General features: G+C 43.8%; 2 protein-coding genes across 18 annotated transcripts in view; one reads left to right on the forward strand and one right to left on the reverse strand.

Annotated features, from left to right (window-relative positions):
* Window positions 1-20,230, reverse strand: part of Fhod3 (formin homology 2 domain containing 3) — a 428,888-nt gene that overhangs the window by 363,684 nt on the left and 44,974 nt on the right. For all 17 annotated transcript variants that reach the window (XM_078030172.1, XM_078030166.1, XM_078030162.1 and 14 more), the window contains exon 2: window positions 12,378-12,484. In XM_078030172.1, coding sequence (XP_077886298.1) covers window positions 12,378-12,484 — 107 coding nt within the window. The remainder of the gene's footprint in view (window positions 1-12,377; window positions 12,485-20,230) is intronic.
* On the forward strand, window positions 12,560-13,008 carry LOC101967570 (transcription initiation factor TFIID subunit 13). Its single transcript, XM_040273743.2, has one exon. It carries the CDS (start codon window positions 12,634-12,636, stop codon window positions 13,006-13,008), a length of 375 nt encoding a protein of 124 aa, XP_040129677.1. The 5' UTR covers window positions 12,560-12,633.

Here is a 20,230-nt window from a genome sequence, read left to right on the forward strand (position 1 = left end):
GCAATCGGAGCTGTTCCGCCAGGTATAAATTCAGTTGGCTTTTTTCTGTCCCCTTACAGGGCGAGAATCCACTGAAGAGCATTTACAGGCCCTTCATGATCATCTAGGCCAATTGACACCACCCCCACTAGCACCAGTTTCTGTCTCTGGTTCTCAGTGAGAAGGGTCCTCCCCAATTCCACTCCTACCAGGGCCTACCCTCCATAGTGCCTGGCCTTATGAAGTACAGAGCAGCAGGTAGGATATGGAAGAAGAGAACCCGAGTCCTTGCTACCTGGGGCTGAACAGGGATCCTGAGCCTAGACACGTGGGCAAGAGGCAGAGGTTAAACAGAGCCACATTGTGACCGTGTCAGCAGCACTTAGTGGCTGAATTCTGTCTCAGCCTCATCTCTCCCACAGGGAAAGCCTGGGCATGGCTTCCTACTTCCTGGTGCTGTGGCTGTGAGAAGAGGACCTAGAACTCGCCAAGGCACACTGTTAATATAGTTATGAATTATCCACAGTAGTGAATGCATTGGTTATTTTTACTCTGGAGATCAGATAATTAAGACAGGCTGATTCTTTAGAAAAACCAGTTTTATAGTCCTAGAAACACACGCTAGCCTCCAGCCCGGCAACTGCTCAAGGGGTGGAGAATCTCGGGCTGCCTTCGAGTTGCAGTATACCCTGTCCGTTTTCGTGTTTGGTTTACACCTCCTCCATGCTGGGCATTAGTTTTAAAAAGCTTAAATACTCAACTCCTGGCCCATCTATAGAAGTCCAGTTGGAGATTTCCATGAACATATTTCTGCAAAATTTTATTCCTCCAAAAAAAAAAAAAAATTCTGACACCAACTTTCTTCCAACTCTTGTCATCCTATGACAAAAAATTCCATTAGGTGTTTTGAACTAAATTATTGGACTTCCTTTTGTTTGACTGCCAAGATGATGTTCTGAGGTGGGGCAGGCCCAGCAGATGTGTTTGTCTTACCTGGCCAAGAATAAAGCCCTGATGGCTTCCAATCCCAAGGAATTTCTGTAACCCACATCAGCAGTTGTAATTCAATAGTAAGCATCATGTGATCTTTGACAGATCATGAATTGGCCAAAGATAACATCTCTGAATACCCCCAAGTTCTGGAGGATTCACAAGAGGGTTCAGACAGCAACGGCAGTTCTTACCTGCAAGCTTTCTGGCCTACCCACAGGTCAGGCCCCACAATTACATAAGCCCATTCCCTAAAATTTCTTGGGATATATGGATAGACAGCTTATTGGTATTTCTCCAGGGACCCCCAATACAAACTTTGGTACCCGCCTTCCTGGAGCTTCCACGTTGCAGAAATAAAATTGGAGAAGCTGTCAATGGACACTAGGGTAAGCACTTCAATGACCCTTATCTCCCGGAGATGGGTGTGCCAGAGCCCTTTTATAACTACCACATCTTCCCAGTCACCCTTCAGTAGCAGTGTGGGGGGTGGGGAGAATATACGGAGTACCAGAACCCTGAAGGCAGCTCAGTGTGACCTAACAGGACTGGAATCCTCTCAGAGAAGTTATCAGCGTGGCCAATGCAGGGAAACGGCTCTAGCTCAAGTCTAGCTGCTCTTCCGAACCAGTGGCCATCCTCAACCTGAGGCCACACCCAAGGCCAACACCAACCCAGTGACAATGGAATTATCTAAAACAGATGTGCAACTCAAGGAGAATGCCTGTCAAGGCCTGTGCACAAGGGATGTGATGGCACTACCACTAAATTTCCCATTACTTCCTGGATTCTCGGAAAACATGAACTTCTCTTATGCCTATGGCCTTGGGGGAGCAAAAGGCTGATTTAACCATTTAAGGCTCCCAGAAGCCTGTGTTTCCATTCCGACCCTCTCAAGGAGGGATTTTTGCAGGAAAACCAAAGGCCTTGGGATAAGAGCAGGGGTTTATATTGAGCAATGTAGAGTCAAAGGCTTGATCATTTTGGTACTAACAATGGTACTAATGACCCCAAATATTCCTCCAATCTCATAAGAAACCAATCTTTTAAGGGTAGAATTTCATAGTTAACTATCCTGCAAGACCAGGGTCCCTTATCAGTTGTCCATAGAAATTTCTTAGCTTCCAGAGCTGGAAGACTCAGTCAACACCCCTGGCCTGGAGATAGAGATGAAGGGGGATTTCAACCAATCATCAGCTAGTAAAAGGACAGATTAATTTACTTAGAAGCTCAATGTCTAAGAGCCAGCTTCCATTATACTGACCTCCCAGAATAATCCAGTCTCTCCCATTAGACCGGGGGACGTGGGGGTTAAGACAACACCAGACTCAAGCCAGCTGTGTTATCTTTGAAAGTTACTTAAGCCAAGTCTGTAAAATGGGATAATAATCCCTAGTTTCTCTGCAGGGTGAGAGAACTAGATTGGTTCATGCAAGCAGTGTGCTAGGAAAACGCCTGGCATTCGGTAGGTGCTAAACAATGTTCTTGATAAGGGTACAGGGTGGCAGTTTCCCAGCCACCTCCACCTCCCTTGTTCCATTCCTGTCCTGTTTGGCTATCTACTTCTTCATGTAAGTCTGCCTTTTCTCGTTTCTTCCACTTCCCCCATCTTTCCCTTCTTTTTTTTTTTTAATCACCCATTCAAGAATCCACAGCAATGACCTGTTATTGCTTCTTTCCTGCTCAATTAAAATTCCAGGGATTTAACATGAGGATTTTCAAGGGACCCTACTGAAGCTTGTCCCTTCTGTGTAGCATTGGGCGACAGGTCTCCAAGGAAGGAGCTACCTGCTCTAATTGCAAGGAGCAAAGAGTCCCAAGATACACAAGATTCACTGGGAAGTGCCCTGCAGTATACATCCTGTGACCTAAGCATGAAGCCCCGGCATGTCTCCAGAGGGAACCAAAGCTCCGATTCCTGGGTGCCTTCTTAGAGGCCAGTTCCACCGTCTTTTCACTATTCTCTCCTCCACCATCCCAAAAGCTGGAACTTCTTACCATACCCAGCCCCATCTGTCACAAGCTCAGCCAGAGTCTCATCCATGAGCATTCCTTGACATCTTTGTAGCCTTTAATGAGGTATAATTAGGGACTATAAAATTGATGGCTGTACAACTATTAATGTATCAGTAATCAGCAAAAATCTTTTTTCACTGCCCAAAAAAAACTTCATGCCCATCTGCCATCATTGCCTAGTGCCACACCCAGCCCCAGCCAGACGCTAGTTTACCTCGTCTCTATACACTTGCCTTTTCCGGACATTTCATACAAATTACACAGCATCATTGTGTGTCCGGTTTCTTCTGCTTGGTCTGTTTTCAAGCCTCATCCATCCCATGACATGTATTCATACTTCACTTCTTATTGTCAAATAATATTCTATTGGATATGCATGTGGCACTTGGCTAGCTGGCATGCGGTAGGTGCAGCACAATGTTCTTGTTAAATCCTTATCAAGGATTTGTCTCTTATCAAGACAATGTTCTTGATAAATTTGTTGAAGGACGAGTTGTTTCCACTTTGAGTTAATATAACTAATAGTACAAATTCTTACCTAGGTAAACCAGGCACTGTGGCACACACTTGCAATCCCCGAGGCATAGGATGTCAAGTTCAAAGTCAGCCTCAGCAGTTTAGCAAGGCCTAAGCAACTCAGCAAGGCCCTCTCTAATACTAAAGAGGGTCCAAGGATGTGGCTCGATGGTTAAGTACGTACCACTGGTGTAATCCCTAGTACCAAAAAACAAATTTTACCCAGACCAAAGAGATAAAACATTTGCCTATGTCTAGAGATAAAATTGTAGGGCTATGTAGTTTAACATTTTAAGAAACTGTCACACCGATTCTTCCAAAGCAGCTGTGCTATGTTCCCACCAGTAATGCATAAGGGGTCCAGTGTCAATACATTACTGTCATTTTGATGGTAGCAGGTGTGAAGTGACATCTCATGGTCTTGATCCATCTTTCCCTAAGGACTTGCAATATCAAGCATCTTTGCTTGTTGGCCACTTGTATTTTTACTTGGAGAAATGTCATTCAAATCCTTTGTTGCTTTAATTGGTTTATTATTAAATTGCAAAAATTCTATTCTAGATGTAAGTCCCTTATCAGATATGACTTAAAGTGAAAATTTCAGCTTCAGAATGTCTGACGTCTTTTGAGGTAAGAAAACAATCATTTTGATTAAGTCCAATTTGCATTTTCTTTTGTCCCTTGTGATCTTGGTGTCAAGTCTAAGACTATTGCCTAACCCAAGGCTATGGAGACTTTCCTAGGAATTTGATACTTAAATGTAAGAACTGAGACCCATTTTGTTCATTTCTGTGCATGCTTTAAATCCCCTCATATCCAGACCCTCTTTCCTTACCTTCTACACCTGCCTCTCCCCCAAAAGCAGAGAAGCCCTTGACACATCCACAGCTTCCAGGCAATCCCGCTGATCCCCCACCATCCTCAGCTCCCCTATGCTTTGAATTCCCCCTTTCCAAGGGCATCTTAAGTCTCCTCGACATGCCTGGTTCCTCTCGAAGCCCGACCTTGTGGTCTAGTGTACTTAACTGCTCACTCTGAGAACACCTCTCCTTGCAGAGCAGGCACTGCTGGTTGCCTATCCTGTACCCATATTCCCCGTCCTATAAAAAGACCATTATTTGGGGCTGGGGTTGTGGCTTAGTGGTAAAGCACTTGCCTGCATGTGTTGAGGCACTGGGTTTGAGCCTTAGCACCACGTAAAAAGTAAGATAAAGGTATTGCGTCTATCGACAACTAAAAAGTATTTTAAAAACATTGTCTGGGGTGACAATGTACATCCTCCATACGGCAAGGTTCTCGGCGAGTTATTGGTGGAAACTGCTGATGGAGCTTCTGGAAAGTTCTTTAAACAGGGGGAGCAGACCCAGCGAGCACCAATATTTAGACGCTAGGATGCTATCCTCAGATTAGAGGGTTATCTCAAAGTCATTCTAGAAAAAGAATGTGTGCAGGGTACACACAGCCTCAAGGGTAGGTAAGGGATCTCTTCACCCTTTCCCTCTGAGGCAGGGACGACTGTCACCCAATATCCAGAGTAATGGAGAAGGTTAGCTGGACACAAGTCCACAATTCATGGTATGACCATGAACTCAAGTTTGGCCAACAGCATGTAAGAAGTCATGTCAACAGGAACATGGACACACTCCCTTTGTTCTTTTCCCTCAAGGGGCTGAGATGAGGATGATATGGTAAGAATTAAAGCAGCCACCTCAAACCCAGAAATAGGATCTTTGTTTTGTTGATGCCATACCTGGTTTACCAATTCCAAGAATGGGTACTAGATTTGGGCACACACACACACACACACACACAAAAAAAAAAAAAAAAAAAAAAAAGAAAAAATTTAATCTTATTTTTCATGTGATGCTGAGGATCAAACCTAGGGCCTTACCCATGCTAGGCCAGCACTTGACCACTAAGCTACATCCCCAGCCCTAAACTTACTTTAGCTGTCATATTTTAAGATTTGACTTGAGAAGTCTGTGCCCTAGCCAATACAGGCCTTCACATAATGGGTATTGGGGCGAGTAGATGGAGCCCAGGGGCATTAGGCCTTCACATAATAGAATGTGAGGAGCCATATTATAATTATGATAAAGCATGAAAAACTAAAGCCAGACCCATAGGATGGCAAAGATAGACCAGCTGGAGTTCTAGGAACACCATGGAATCAACATCGTCCTTGAAATAGCCTAATTATCCACCATTTTCTTAGACTGGATGTTTATAGAACAATTGCAGGGAATAGAGTGTTCCAAGATACCCTTGTGGCCACACCCTACACCACCTTGCCCGTTAACAAATGTAACTATGCAAGATGTTAGACAGGTGTACCAATTATTATTCAGCCCATAGTTTGCTTCAGGATTCAGTTTGTATTGACCAGTTCTAAGGTTTTTCAAATATGTCTTGTAGCCAACACTAACGACAGTATAGTCCTAATGCCCCTGTGCTCCATCTACTCACCCCAATACCCAGCCCCCATATCCCCATCTCTGGCAACTACCGAAGCCCTTTACTGAGGCCGTAGTTTTGTCTTTTACAGAAGGCCAGGTTTGTAATCAGTACAGAGTTTTCACAGATTTCACAATATGAATATTTTTCCTGAATTTACCATCTTGATAGCTCTTTTTAAATAACTGAGTAACATTGTATGTGTGTACTGCAGTTTGCTCACCTACATCTTGATTGCTTCCAGGTTTGGGCAATTAGGAGGAAAAGGGCTATAAACATTCATGCACAGGTTTTTGTGGTGATGCAAATCTTCAGTTCATTTGCATAACTACCTGGGAGTTTGGCCACCCACTGTTACAGTGCAAGAAACAGACTTTTAAAGTAATATTCGCACCAGCAGTGAGGAAATGTCCTGTTCCACGTGCTCACTAGCATTTGATGGCGTCAGTGTTTGGGGTTTCAGCCATTCTAAGATGAATGTAACAGGATTGGTTTTAACTACATGATATTGAGCATCTGTTCATATACCACCCTAATGTTTCCTTGGCGAGGAATCTTGTTTCTTTAAAAAAAAAAAAAAGCTGTCCTGGGTGGTCCGGTCTTTGGTCAGGACCTATAGCAATGGTTCTCAGTCTTGGAGACTATTGCAGACAACTGAGGAGCATTAAAAACTCCACCTTCCATGCTCAGCCTCGGGCTCATACAATTAGCACGGGGATCGTGGGCCCAGGCAGTGGCAGTTGTAAAAACCACCCCAGGTGAGTCCTACTTGCAGCCTTATTCTATTTAAGTCTTATTTGTAATTGGGTGGTTTGGTTTGTTATGGAGTTTTTAAGACTTCATCCTTTAATATATGCTTTATGAATGCTTTCTTCCAGTCTGAAGACTCTCTTTTCATATTAATATCCTTTCTTTCCCCATGGAAAAAAAATATACAAATGGTAGCCAGGCCCCGTGGCCCATGCCTATAATCCCCAAGACTCGGGAGGATTTCAAGTTTGAGGCCAGCCTCAGCAACTAAGTGAGGTCCTAAGCAACTCAGCAAGGTCCCATCTCAGAAAGGGCTGGGGACACGGGTGGCTCAGTCGTTAAGCACCCTGGGTTCTATCCCTACTCTACACAGGGTGAGCCCCTGTCTGGGTTGTTGGTTACGTGCAACTAAACTCAACTTTTTGCTGATATAATACTTGGTCATCCAAATATTGCCACTTGAGTCACAGCTAACCCCTTGGTCCCTACTAGCAGATCCTACTTACCTCACTCTGTTGCCTGTCCCCCAGGGATGAGGCTTCCGAAGTGTGCAGCACCCTCCCTCCAAGGCATCTCTCCCAGCTTCTCTGGTCCTTGATCCCTCTCACCTGTGTCCCAGGCCAAGCTCTCACGGACCAGCTCAACTTCATCTGGCTTATCCCAACCTCAAGTTAAATGGATAAATACACCCCCCTCCCCAAACTGCCAGCGAGAACTCCACCACTTCCCCCTTCCCACACACACTCCATGTCATGGGCCCATTTGTCCTCTTCACACAAGCTGGTACCAAGCCTCCTAAATCACAGCGTCTGTCACCTCCCCTGACTGATCCAGGCTCACAATTCTCAGCCACCAGGTTTAGGTCACTCCCTTCTTGTCCCTACAGTGGGCCTCACCTGACGAACCCCTGCTCCAAATCCTTTCCACCCATCCCGCCCATCAGACTGGTCCTGAGAAAGCTCCTATTATTCAGGTAAGTTGTCTCCTGCAGACTCCAGTCCACACCCTGTAGCCCAGCTCAGGCCCCCACTCTTACCAGCCGTCTTCCTCCTCCTGTCCTGCAGACTAGCATGGCGAGGTACTGGCCAGCCGCTCTGAGCCCATTACGCAGTCAGCATAGAAACACCTCCACTCCTTCCAGCGTCCTGCAGCCGGTTTGAGAACGCTGACTCCCTTATATAGTGGTTCTCACCTGGGGTGGCTTTTAAAACTGCCACAGCCTGGGCCCACGCTCCCCGTGCTAATTTTATGAGCCCGAGGCTGAGCATGGAAGGCGGAGTTTTTAATGCTCCTCAGTTGTTTGCAATAGTCTCCAAGACTGAGAATCACTGCTATAGGTCCTGACCAAAGACCAGACCACCTGGGACAGCTTTTTTAAAAAACAAGATGCTCAGGCCCCTCTCCAAACCTCCTGAAGCCCAGAAACTAGAGATTAGTATTTCTAAGCAGTTTCTTCCAGAGTCTTCAGGGGCAGCTGGCCTAACTCTAGCACTGAACTCACCCCAGCAGTCCCCAGTCCTCTGAAGAGCCAGCTTCTCCCCCAGCGCAATGGGGCAGGTATGGGTGGTCTGTACTTTGAGCTGTGCTGTGCACGGGGAGTGAGTGCAGCAGACCCCTCGTGCCCCTCACCGCTGATTCCACAAGATCCTCAGCTGCAGGCCTGCTCTCAGCTGAAGCTAACTGTCTGAAGAAGCAAGGGGAGTTCTTCATTTCTTCCTTCCACAACCTCCATTTCAATGTAAAATCTGTTCCCAAATTTTTACTATATTTGTGCCAATGGCTACGATTTTTGAATGTGTGGGTTGAGTGCCAGGAACTAACTTAACGTCTTAGGTACATCATCACATTTTACCTCAAAACAACTCAAGGAGTCAGTATCATGATAATATTATAGGGAAACTGAGGTTCAGAGAGGCGCAGTTGTATCCCCATGGTCACCCAGCCAAGAGACTAAACACAAAGCCCATATCCCTAACCACTGTGCAACCCCCAACAGGGGTGCCAGAGACCCTGCAGAAGACCCTGCTCACACAGAGAGGGAAGTGGAGTTGGGAAATACTGTCCTTTTTGTATAATTTTATAAATGTCCCCATTTTGTAAACTATCAGAAGCTTAAAGTGGCTTGCACAAGGTCACACAGTAGCGGGGTCAGGAATAACCTAGAGGCTTCGAGGCTTCTGTTTCCACGACATCATGTTTTCCTTGCTAATTTCCCCTGGCCTTGGAAAGCAATGGACAGACCTTGCTGCCCTTTTTTTTTTTTTTTTTGCATAATAATTGCTTTGTCCTTCCACTTTTGAAGGTTTTTCTCCTCTTCTTTGATAGCCTGAGTGATAACTCTAAACAACAGATAAGTAAATTTTTAGTCTTGGCACAAGCACGAGCATTATAGTGGACAAGACCAAAGAAACGAAGCCCTCCAGCAAAGAAACTCAACTCAGAACACACCACATGAAAAATGCCACAGTTTCCATCCATATTCATCAGATGGGCACAATATTAGCAGAGATTTTCCTATCATTTACACAAAGAAATCAAGGGCCAAAATAATACCTCCCTGTGCCACTTTCATACCTTAAAAGGCCATATCTTAATCAGGGAATAATTTTATTTTAACTCCTAATGATGGGATAAGTGAGTTCTCAGCCACAGATTAGGCCAAACGTCACACATCTGGGAGAGGATCTAATAAGGACCCTCAGTGCAAGTGACACAGCAAATAACCCAGAGACCCTGCTTACCCATGTGGGCACGGCTCAATCTGCCACAGCTTGCTGGCCAGTGCCCAGAGACTTGCTATGTGCTTCCCGTGTGCGGTGGTGATAAATAACCTGGGAATAACAGGTAACGTGGCAGGTTTTCTGCAACCTGGACTAGGAACAGGCAGGGGCCCCCACCAGGAGATCAAAGGAGGTAGCTCCTTCACACTTTCTCAGACCATAAGGGGATGTCATCTTGGGTGTGTCCCAAAGGACAAGGGGTGGGTCACTATAAATAAAGACCTTTTCAAAGATATAAAACCTCCCTCTGGGGTGAGTTTGAGACACATGTGTCCAAAATGTAGCTACCCACCATCTCTTGGGCCAACTTCCCCTGTTTGCAGTTCCCCATGTCTTGAGTCCCTCCTGCTCTTCATGCTGTAATTCATTTTCTCAGCATCTCTCCTTATTAGAGTGCAAAGAAGGCATCTAGGCTCTACCTGTTTGTTGGACCCATGGCAGGTGAGGATTCAGAAGGGAAAAAAAATGAGAAAGCAGGCACCATGATCCCTGGCGAGCTCGCCCCAGGATCCCTTCGCTCTTTGGGAGCAGCTGTGGAAGAACACCCAACAATTGGATGCTGGTGTCACCAGTTGGAGCTGCAGTGTCAGTGACGGAGGATGGTGGCAAAGGTGTCTTCCTGGGAGCTGCTCTGCAGTATGGCTGCATGTTGTTCTCACTGGAAGCAGTACTGAAGATCAGAACGGATGTCCTTGTGTAAACCAGACACCCATCGCCAAAGGTGCAATGCACATGCTGAGTAGACCCTGAAGGGCTGGTGCCCAGAAGCCCCTGGGGTAGCAGAGGACTATAGACCTGAGAATTGGGCACACCTGTGTTCAGATATGGCTCACCACCTCCTGGCTCTACCACTCTGGACATGTAATTAAACTCCTGACCTTCAGGTGTCTGAGAGGGAAAAAATAGATACAAATACAATTACATGACTCTTATGAAAATGAACTATTAAACAAAGACAGTGTAAATAGCTGTCTAGAATAGTGCTTGGCATAAATGTGACTCTGGCATGCTCCATAAATGTTAGTTCCTTCTTCACCCTTTATTCTTATACTGTCATCTGATACATCAACACTTCCCCCCCCCCCTGAGCTGCCATCTCTAAATTATCCAAGTATTGGTAAGAAAAAGAAACAAAATCAAACAGGATAAGATCTTCAAGCATAACACCACTTGAAATATTTTTCAAGTTGACAATGATCTACTCATAACACTCCTGGGGTCTGTTTGATCAATGAGCCATGAAGTCATCCAATTAGACTGTCATCCAGCGCCTGCACCCTGACATCTTACATAAACGAATGTCATTGCCAGATCCTTGTTAAAAAAATATCATAATGGAATTTCCCTGCATCTATCAGTCTATAATGTTAATTTTTAAAATGATGGAGAGTAGACTCTGGTGTGACTAGGGAGGCCAGAAAGGTTCTTTAAGGGGCACCCGTCTTTCCAGAGTGTGGTGGATGGGCCTATGGTGGTTCCCAGCATCCAATAAAGTGAGGGCCCTCACACAGGGAGCATGAAGGGTGTTCTCAGGACCCTTGCTAGATCCTGTCAAGGCTCTTGGTCTCCTTGGTGCTCAGTGGCCATGCCACTCAGGAATGAATTCAAAGATTGTTCCATTCACCTGACCACAAATATCCACTAAATGCCTGTAATGTGCTAGATGCTAGAGATTCAGAAGGAACAGTTGTGACATCATGGAGTTTCAGTGGGAGAGAGGAACAATTAGAAGAAGAATGACCACGGTTGTGAAGAGTATTAAAATGGGAAACCCATGAGGCCACCAGCTCACTCCTGAGTCAGAGAGCTACATAAAATTAACACTAAGAAGGTTCCAATTCTTTGAGCTATTTTCCCCACTCTCTGAGCTATATATGAAAAATCAATACTCTCAGACAGTTGTTACCTGACTGTATTTTAAAATTGGGTAAGGTAGCTTCAAATGACTTTGGGGGGTCTCTGAATACCAGATTAAGACAGCTGAGCATTATTTAAGGAGCCTCTGAAGGTCTCTAAGGAAAGTGATAAAATCAGAGATATACTTGGTTGAAGATGGATGGGGATGTGGAAAGGGAGGCAGGGGCCCCATCAAAAGGTGACTTCAGTAACCAAATGGCTGACTCCGTGTGCACATCCAACAGAGATTTCACTTTCTGTACAAACCTCTGGTTTGTTATGTCAGTATTGCTTCACTCAGTATTAAGCAAATGTAACTTGACGTTCATGAACATAATTAATAATTATTTTCTCCACTGTAATGAGTTGAAATATGATAACAGCATATAAAATCATCTATGAGGGCATCTGCCAAGAAAATGAAATATCCAACAGATGATTGTAAACAATGTTTAAAACAGTTAACAATCCACTAAAATCTGAAAGATATTGATGGGGTTTTTTGTTGTTGTTGTTGTTGTTTCTTAGTCCTGGGGATTGAACCCAAGGGCACTTAACCACTGAGCCACATCCCAAGCTCTTTATATTTTTTATTTTGAGACATGGTCTCACTAAGTTGCTTACAGCCTAGCTAAGTTACTGAAGCTAGCTTTGAACTTGTGATCAAGTTTTGGCTCAGCCTCCAAAGCTACTGGAATTACAGGCATAAGATATTCATTTAATCGTGATATTTAAATAGAAAAATAACTTAGAAGGTAAGTACCATGTGTTTGATTAAAATACCAGAAATTTTCCTAGGGTGGGCTATCCCTGAGTTGCTTTATCAGGAAAAGCTCCTCAAAATGGAAAAGGGTCTGCTGTCACCACTGAGTCACCTGCAGGACCCTTTTGAAGAGGTCAAAGTTACTGTGATTTCTCCAAAGTATTTTAAGCCACCAACGCACCACATATTCTGGTAAGTGGGGAACAGTCGGCAGCAACAACAGTTGCTCTTACCCAGCGTCATCCTGGAAGCCTTCCAACTCATCCCGCTGCTCTGCCAGTGTGGCCTCCAGATCCAGGTAGGTTCCATTGTGGGACAGCTGCAGAGTACAGTCGTCCAGCTATGAGAGAAAGAGCATGTTAAGCCCAGTCTGCTGTTGGGGTGGGGGCATCCTATGCAGAAGTCACACTAACCTTCAAAAGCAAGCATCATGGGTAAAACCAGCCAGCAGCTAGCCAGCGAGGCGCTGTGGGCTGGCCGGCTAGTGGGATGGCAGATGAGGAAGAAGACCCGACCTTTGAGGAGAAAAATGAAGAAATTGGAGGAGGTGCAGAAGGTGGACAGGGTAAAAGAAAGAGACTTTTTTCTAAAGAATTACAACGTATGATGTATGGGTTTGGGGATGACCAGAATCCTTACACTGAGTCAGTGGATATTCTTGAAGACCTTGTCATAGAGTTCATCCCTGAAATGACTCACAAGTCAATGTCAGTTGGAAGACAAGGTGGAGTACAAGTTAAAGATACCGTCTTCTTGATTCGAAAGGAGCCAAGGAATTTTGCTAGGGTTAAAGACTTGCCTACCATGAATGAAGAACTGAAACGAGCTAGAAAGGCATTTGATGAAGCAAACTACGGATCTTGATAATTTTTGTACTTCATGAAATTTCATTATCTTCTATGGAAATCATATATAATAATTGTGTATTTTGTACAATAATGTATTAATATCTAGGCATGTAAATGAAAGATGGAAAAACAAAGTTTCAGCCCTTATTTTCATGTCATTAATTTTAGAGTGATCCTTGAGCCTTTAATTGCCTGGCTTTACATGACTATACTTGAATTACTGAGTTTTAATGACTACATGTAAGTTAAAGTACCTTACAAATTATGCAGTTCCTTCTGACTTTTGACTATCTAAAGGATGAAGGAGTATTTATGTGTTAGGTATACTTGTGCCATTATAAGCTATACTATAGCTGTTTAATAGGTGAAATCTAAATGTCATTTTGACTATGACAGCTGAGACATATGCCTTACATATTCTGAAGTTTTTAGACAACAGTGGTCTGAGATGTTATTAAAGATAGTGAACTGGTTTTTCTTTTAAGGACATGATATTGAAACTACAAGTTTTGTAAGAATGTTTATGTGTCTTAAATGATAATTTGTTTTAATATTTTCTAAAGAGTGATTTTTTATTTTTATTTTTTTAGAAACTTAAAGCTTCATGTTGATGCTTCCATGTTGAAAGATTTTTTTTTTTATTTTAAAATTTAAAACCTACTTAGGTTACTTTTTTAAGTTTTAGAACTCATTTTCCTGATCATCTACTTTCAGTAGCAGGAATGGAAATGTTTAATGAGCTAATTGGGGTAGTGTTTTTTTTAACATATTTGTAAGTACTTGTGGAAATGTGTAGTTGACTAAAACCATAGGTAGCTACAAAAACCACTTTTGTAGTTCACAGAGTATACTGGTTTTGTGTGAATTTAGCTTATTGCATTGAATTATTGCCCTTAGCTTAAAATAAGGATTAAAATTGCATTTAAAGAGAAAAAATAAATAAAAAATAAAAGCAAGCATCGTGATGAACTCTGCAGCCTAACTAGAAGAGGTAACACACTAGTGCAAATAGATCAGGAGCAATCCAGGTACCAAGTGGACAGACAAGGCGTCTGTTAAAGGACTGGCATTGACAGGCCCAAAAGACAGACAGGGCAGGAGAAATAGCCCTCTGGGCACTAGGCCTCTGCCACTCTCCATTCAGAGGGTACAGAGGAAGCCGTGGATTTGCTCAGTAGGGACCAAGATCATGATGCTGGTGTAACCATGGATTAAGAGTCACCAAGTTTAAAAGGCAGATTTGGTGTGGAATACATGCTGTTTCCTTTGACTCTGTGAGAGGCCTACTTATTTAGATTCTATGGTCACACCTGGCACACTGCAAATAATAGTTGTCCAATAAACATCTTTGCAGTTGAACTCAAAGAGACCAGTTCTATCCGAATGGCAACATATCCAAAGTACAACACACACAAGAGGAAATTAGGTCTCTTTGTCACTAGTCTCTTTTTTAAAAAATTTAACCAACTAACATTAATTATCTTCCAGGAACTCTTCTGAATACATAGGCACAGGAAATCATTTGATTCTCACAAGAACTCTTTGTTCTATTGTTAAACCCATTTTATAGATAAGGAAACTTGGGTCTAGAGAAGATATTAAGTTGCTCACCCAGGGTCACAATCTGGTAAGTGGTAGAGCTGGGATTTAAATACTAGCAGTCTGGTCAAGGTCATGCACTGAGCCACTGCACTCTACATCTTCTCTATGGATCAAGACCCTCAAGGGACTTGAAAAATCATCACACTCCAACATGCAGCTATGTCATTGGGCATTCTGATGTGACCAAGGCAAGGCCACATGTTTACCAACCCCATTCTCTTTTCTTCTTGGGCACAAATGCTACATGTCCAAGCCTTATAGTTGAGCTCTGGTCACAGACTAAGTACAAACAATAGAATGTGGGTGAAAATGAAGAAAGTCCCCAAGAAGCCTAGCCATAACACCCCTGCACCTTTCTACTCTTGCCTGTAGCCAGACACCGAGGAAAAAGAGGAAGACACCAAACCCCAGAAAACGAAAGAGCCCCAGATGAATGGAGCTTGTGTTCCTGCATCAGTGCATGGAAGAGAGGAGCTGCCCAGCTTCCAATGACCCATCCTGGGTTGTGACAAGATGAAGAAATAAACCTTTGCTGTGATAAGTTATTAAGAATATCAGGTTGTTGCTGGATGCGGTGGTGCACAACTGTAATCCCATCTACTCCAGTGACTGAGGCAGGAAGATCACAAATTCAAGGCTAATATTGGCAACTTGGTGAGATGTTGTCTCCAAATAAAATAGAAAGGGCTGGGAACGTATCTCAGTGGTAGAGCAGCCCTGGGTTCAATTCCAAGTATTAGAAAAAGGGATTTTGTTACATTTAGAATGATTACACTTCAAAATATAGAAAAATCATTTTAACAAAGAAGAATGAGATTAACATTATGAAGAAATCCAAACGTATAACTTCACCTTTGGTTTCTTAGGTTGTAAGAGTGGCTTTTGTTATTCATCCAGTTGGTGAGTAAAAACTCTCAGCCAAAATGACAGGAGATTGGGGAAAAGGGAAGACAAATATGTGAGTGCTTTAAAACATCTAGATAAATGCCTCTAAGCCACTCTAAGTGAGATTTCAAACAAGGAATTAGTCTCTTATGATGGGAAAGCTTTGCTCAATACCCTCAACATGTAAAATCTAGACTGTCAGCTTATTCAGAACTGGCATCTGTAACAATTCTTGTTAGAGACCCCACACTTCCTTAATGCTGACATCCCTCAACAGAATGAAAGGAATTTGTTCTTTAGTATTTGTGAGAAATACCTAGTTAAATCATTTGAAGGTTATTTAATCACTTGTCTTATTTCTCTAATAACAAACTAAAGGCATATGGGTGTATTTCAGCCTTCCTGAGTGGCACTTCATCGATGTACCATCTGATTTATGAAGGCATTTAAATACGGAAATCAAAATGGCAAACTCCATTTATGGTGGTGTCAGAGGGGTAGCCAGGGTTTGGGGAAAAGACACAGGGGAACTGGGTGCAGTGTCACACACCTGTAATCCCAGAGATTTGGGAGGCTGACACAGGAGGATCACAAGTATGATGCCAGCCTCAGTCACATAGCAAGACCCTCAGCAACTCAGTGAGATCTGTCTGGAAATAAAAAAATAAAAAGGAGCCTGCACAGTGGTACACGCCTGTAATCCCAGCAGCTCAGGAAGCTGAGGCAGGAGGATTTCGAGTTCAAAGCCAGCCTCAGCAACTTAGTATAACCTGAGCAACTCAGTGGGACCCTGTCTCTAAATAAAATACAAAAAGGGCTGGGGATGTGGTTCAATGGTTAAGTGCCCCTGGTTCAATCTCAAGTACCAAAAAATACAAAAATAAAATTTTAAAAAAAATTGAAAAGGGCTGGGGGGTGATAAAGTGCCCATAGATTAGATCCCCAGTAACAACAACAGCAACAAAAAAAAAAAAAAAAAAGAAGAGAGTGCCCTCCCTGGTCTATGGCAGCAGCCCACAGGAAGTCTCCCGCAGAAGACACCCCTTTAGCCAAGGGTCACTAGTGAACTGAAGTAAGAATTTATCATCCTTAGGTGGAAAATTCCATTTGGAACTGGACTTTTGTTAACACACACAACCATTAGTATAGTTGTAGTCATTGGAAACTTGTTCTTTCTTTTAACTTCTACAGCTGGTATTAACTAATAAAGCTTACTTAGTTCTGTTGGCAGTGTTAACACTTTTACTTATGCTTAATCCCACATAGAATCAGCAGCCTAGCAGATGGCATAATGAAAGCCCTTTAAGCCATAACAATTTCTTTTGCCTCCACCCCTGGAAACATCGGAGTCCCAAGAAAGGAGCTTTTGGATCAAGAGTTTTTGCTTCTCCTCAAAAGGGTCTGAGTCATGCTAAAGTCATGGTCCACACTAACCCAGGGAGAGAACCAAGAATGAGAGGAAGTGCTACTCTGAGCAGAAAGAGGCAGAAAGTGTGCATGGACGTGAGTAAATGCTCCCACATGGCCTGTTTCAAATACCAACAGGGGTTACTGATACACAAAGTACCCTCCCTCAGGAGCAGAGATTAGCAGTTAGATGATTAGAAAGTGATGTGTTTTGAATACTTACTACCTTCATTTTTAAATCTTTTTATTCAATTATAAGTTTCGATTGCTCAATTTTTTAATAATAACTGTGTTTAACAATTGACTCATAAAACTCCTGAGACTTTAACAGTCAGTGCTCAGAAGCTACCCAGGCCAGGGCTAGGGCATATTTCTCATATCCCTCCCTGTTACTCAGTGGAGACAAGGGCTAAGGCTCCTTAGCTTAGGATTTCAGTCCCCTCCATTCCCACCTAACCCCTGTACCCATAGCCTCAGCTGGGGCATAAGCAGGGGTGCACCGATGGCCACAGATACAGCCCTGTCCTTAATGGCATTGCGGGCTATTTAGCATATCATCTCCATCCTGCACTCTCTGATTTTATTCCCATCAACCAAAAGTGACCACGCTTAGCCCAACTGCCCATTCTCACCATTCCTCTCCTCACATTCTGGACATCATTAACCATCACCACAGCCCTGTTCTGACCCAATTATGTGCCAGACACAGGCAGGGTTCCCAGGAACACAGAAACACTTCCTTCCCTCAAAAAGACGGATTCACTGAGTAAGTATGACATACAAATAAAACACAGAATTAAGTAAAATGCCATCTAAATCAACTGTCCAAATGTATGGATGTTCTTCCTCAATTGTATTCCTGTCACTATAATTATGAGAGACCCAAATATCTTCCATACAACGGCCCAAGTCCCCCTTCCAGGAGGAAAACCGCCATGACTTCCTGAGCCAGAAGTCACCATCCCAATCCCATAATTAATGGGTGGGCACGTCCTTCCTCATTTGTGCTAGTGAGTCCCTCAAATGAAAAAGAAAAGATGACTATGTGTGTCTGAGTTCCCCAGGAAGCACATGAGGGGAAGGGGGAAAAACAAATCAGATATCAGCTGCCCTTAGAGAAATGAGACACAAGTGCCCAAAGGGGATCCTAACAGCACAGGTGCACTGTGAATATGCCAAACAAGTCAGCACACACTGCCCAAGCCATTCCACAACGCAGGCCCTGCCTTAGTCTTGCACCCAGACATGTGAGATTAATATTTAAACCATCACATGAGCCAAGGAACAAGAATAAAGGGTTTTTCCGATGGACTGACACACTGAAAGGGTAAAATCCCCTAGATATTTGGGAGATGACAAGGGTCAGCTTCAGGTATCATTTTAATAAACAAATTGATAAGTACCCTAAAGGAAATTCTTCAATCTTGTTAGTGATAGCTAATGTTATAAACTTCCAAAACAATGGGCAGCGACTGGGGTTAATTCCAATCGCATTATTATAAAGATTTAGGCAGAAATATCCAAATTTCCCTACACAGTGAAGGACTCCAACACCTCCCTGCCAGCCCAATCCCTGACCTCAATTCCTGCTTACAGGGAGCAACCTGATCCCTTTCCTTGGCCTCTCATGTCAAATATCTTCCCGGATGACTTAAGGGCCCTGGAATTTCCTGACTCCAACAATTTTCATGTCAACCCTGATCCCCTGGCAGCATGTCCCCTGCACTCCTTTCTTGGCTGTAGGTTTGGTGGCCAGGACATTGTCGGGCACTTCAGGACATAAGACAAAGCAGAGAGCCATGTGGGAAGATAGCATTACAGGGCTATTATAGAAGGGTGGCGATTAGGGAATTTAGGGGTAGTGACAGTGGCGCAGCAGGGAGACTTCAGATCAGGTTGCGGGCTGTCAACCTATGGCCAGGATTCTGGCAGGGGGTGGGCTGCTCGGGAGGGAGTCAGTCCCAGATCCACAATAAGGTCCTTCCAGATAGGCTGCATTCTGTGCCACTCCCCCAGGGTCAAAACACACCACATAAATGGACCCTCATTCTCTAGAGACAGAGAAAGAGCCCTCTGCTCCTTGGAGAGAGGCTATACAAAGTCCCTCTGGGGTTCTTTTGACTGTTCCTACAAAGAGAGTGCGCTCAAAAAAGCAGGCTGGCTCACCATCCCAGAAAAACCCCAAACATCTAAAACAAGGCTGATGTCACGTCTCGATTTATATATTCTTTCCCTTCCTTAAGCCAGTGAAGTGGAGTGTTACTGGGGCAGTTTAATGATTATCTGGGTTCTGGCAGCAGGTCTAACAGTGATCCTAGTCTAGGCAATAAAATTTCTGTGTAACCCCTAAATAGATTTTTACAGAACCACTCTATAAATAAACATGAAGGCTACCCTTTTTTATTTATTTTTTTATTTTTTGTAATGGTAGGTGGACAGAACGCCTTTATTTTGTTTATTTTTATGTGATGCTAAGGATAGAGTGTCTTATATGTACTAGGCAAGCACTCTGCCACTGAGCGACAGCCCCAGTCCCTGAAGGTTACCCTTTAAAGTAATGTTGGCAGTAATTCAGAAGTAGAAAAATAGATGCCAATTTTAAAAAGAAAGACTAAGTCTAAAGAAAAGCACAAATCAACGTCACTTGCCTGTGTCATTTGATTCATTCCCCCCATCCCTGCATCCACACCCTTCCCAGTGATTTTGCAACTTGACAGGCAGATTCTTCCTCCGCTCCTGCAGTCTGGGCTGGCCTAGGTCCTGCTTTGCCCAGTAGATTGGTAGTAAACATGACAAAGCAGGTGTGTGCAGGGCACTTGCTCACTGGGGTTGCCCTCTCTGGTTGCTCTTGAAACTCTACCAATTGAGAGAAGCCAACCTGGATCTTCAAGCCTACAGAGGACCCACCAGCTGATAACAGAGACAGGAGGAAGCCCAGCAGAAATCAAACTAGCCTAAACCAAATGCCCCAGAGACCCACAGGCTTATAAGACACTCCACGATTGTTACTTTAAGTCAGTCACCTCTTTCCTGTGAGTTGTCATTACAGCTGAAGGCAGATGGGCAAGGCAACTTTCACCTTTGGAGTGCTCGGTATCTGGATGGGTGGTAGGTGACAGACTGGCCCCCATAAGTTGCCAGCCAGTTCAAGGCAAGGATGGGCAGCACATGCCCAGCCCTGAGATGCCAAGGAGCACACACATTTAGCTAAGACTCTCCCAAAGCCCAAATTCCCTGCTGGAGGCAGAGGACAAGCAGCAAACACTGGGTAAAAGCAAGAAGGGGAAAGCCAAATAGGAAATAAAGGAACAGTGAGCTGAGATCCCCTTCTAGTGTGAGGAGGC

This window comes from Ictidomys tridecemlineatus, chromosome 13 (genome assembly GCF_052094955.1).
Source record: "Ictidomys tridecemlineatus isolate mIctTri1 chromosome 13, mIctTri1.hap1, whole genome shotgun sequence".
In the NCBI taxonomy this organism is placed as follows: Eukaryota; Metazoa; Chordata; class Mammalia; order Rodentia; family Sciuridae; genus Ictidomys; species Ictidomys tridecemlineatus.

What these genes read in the sequence shown, in the direction of transcription:
- LOC101967570 (XM_040273743.2), top strand. Translation starts at nt 12,634, where the DNA reads ATGGCAGATGAGGAAGAAGACCCGACCTTTGAGGAGAAAAATGAAGAA.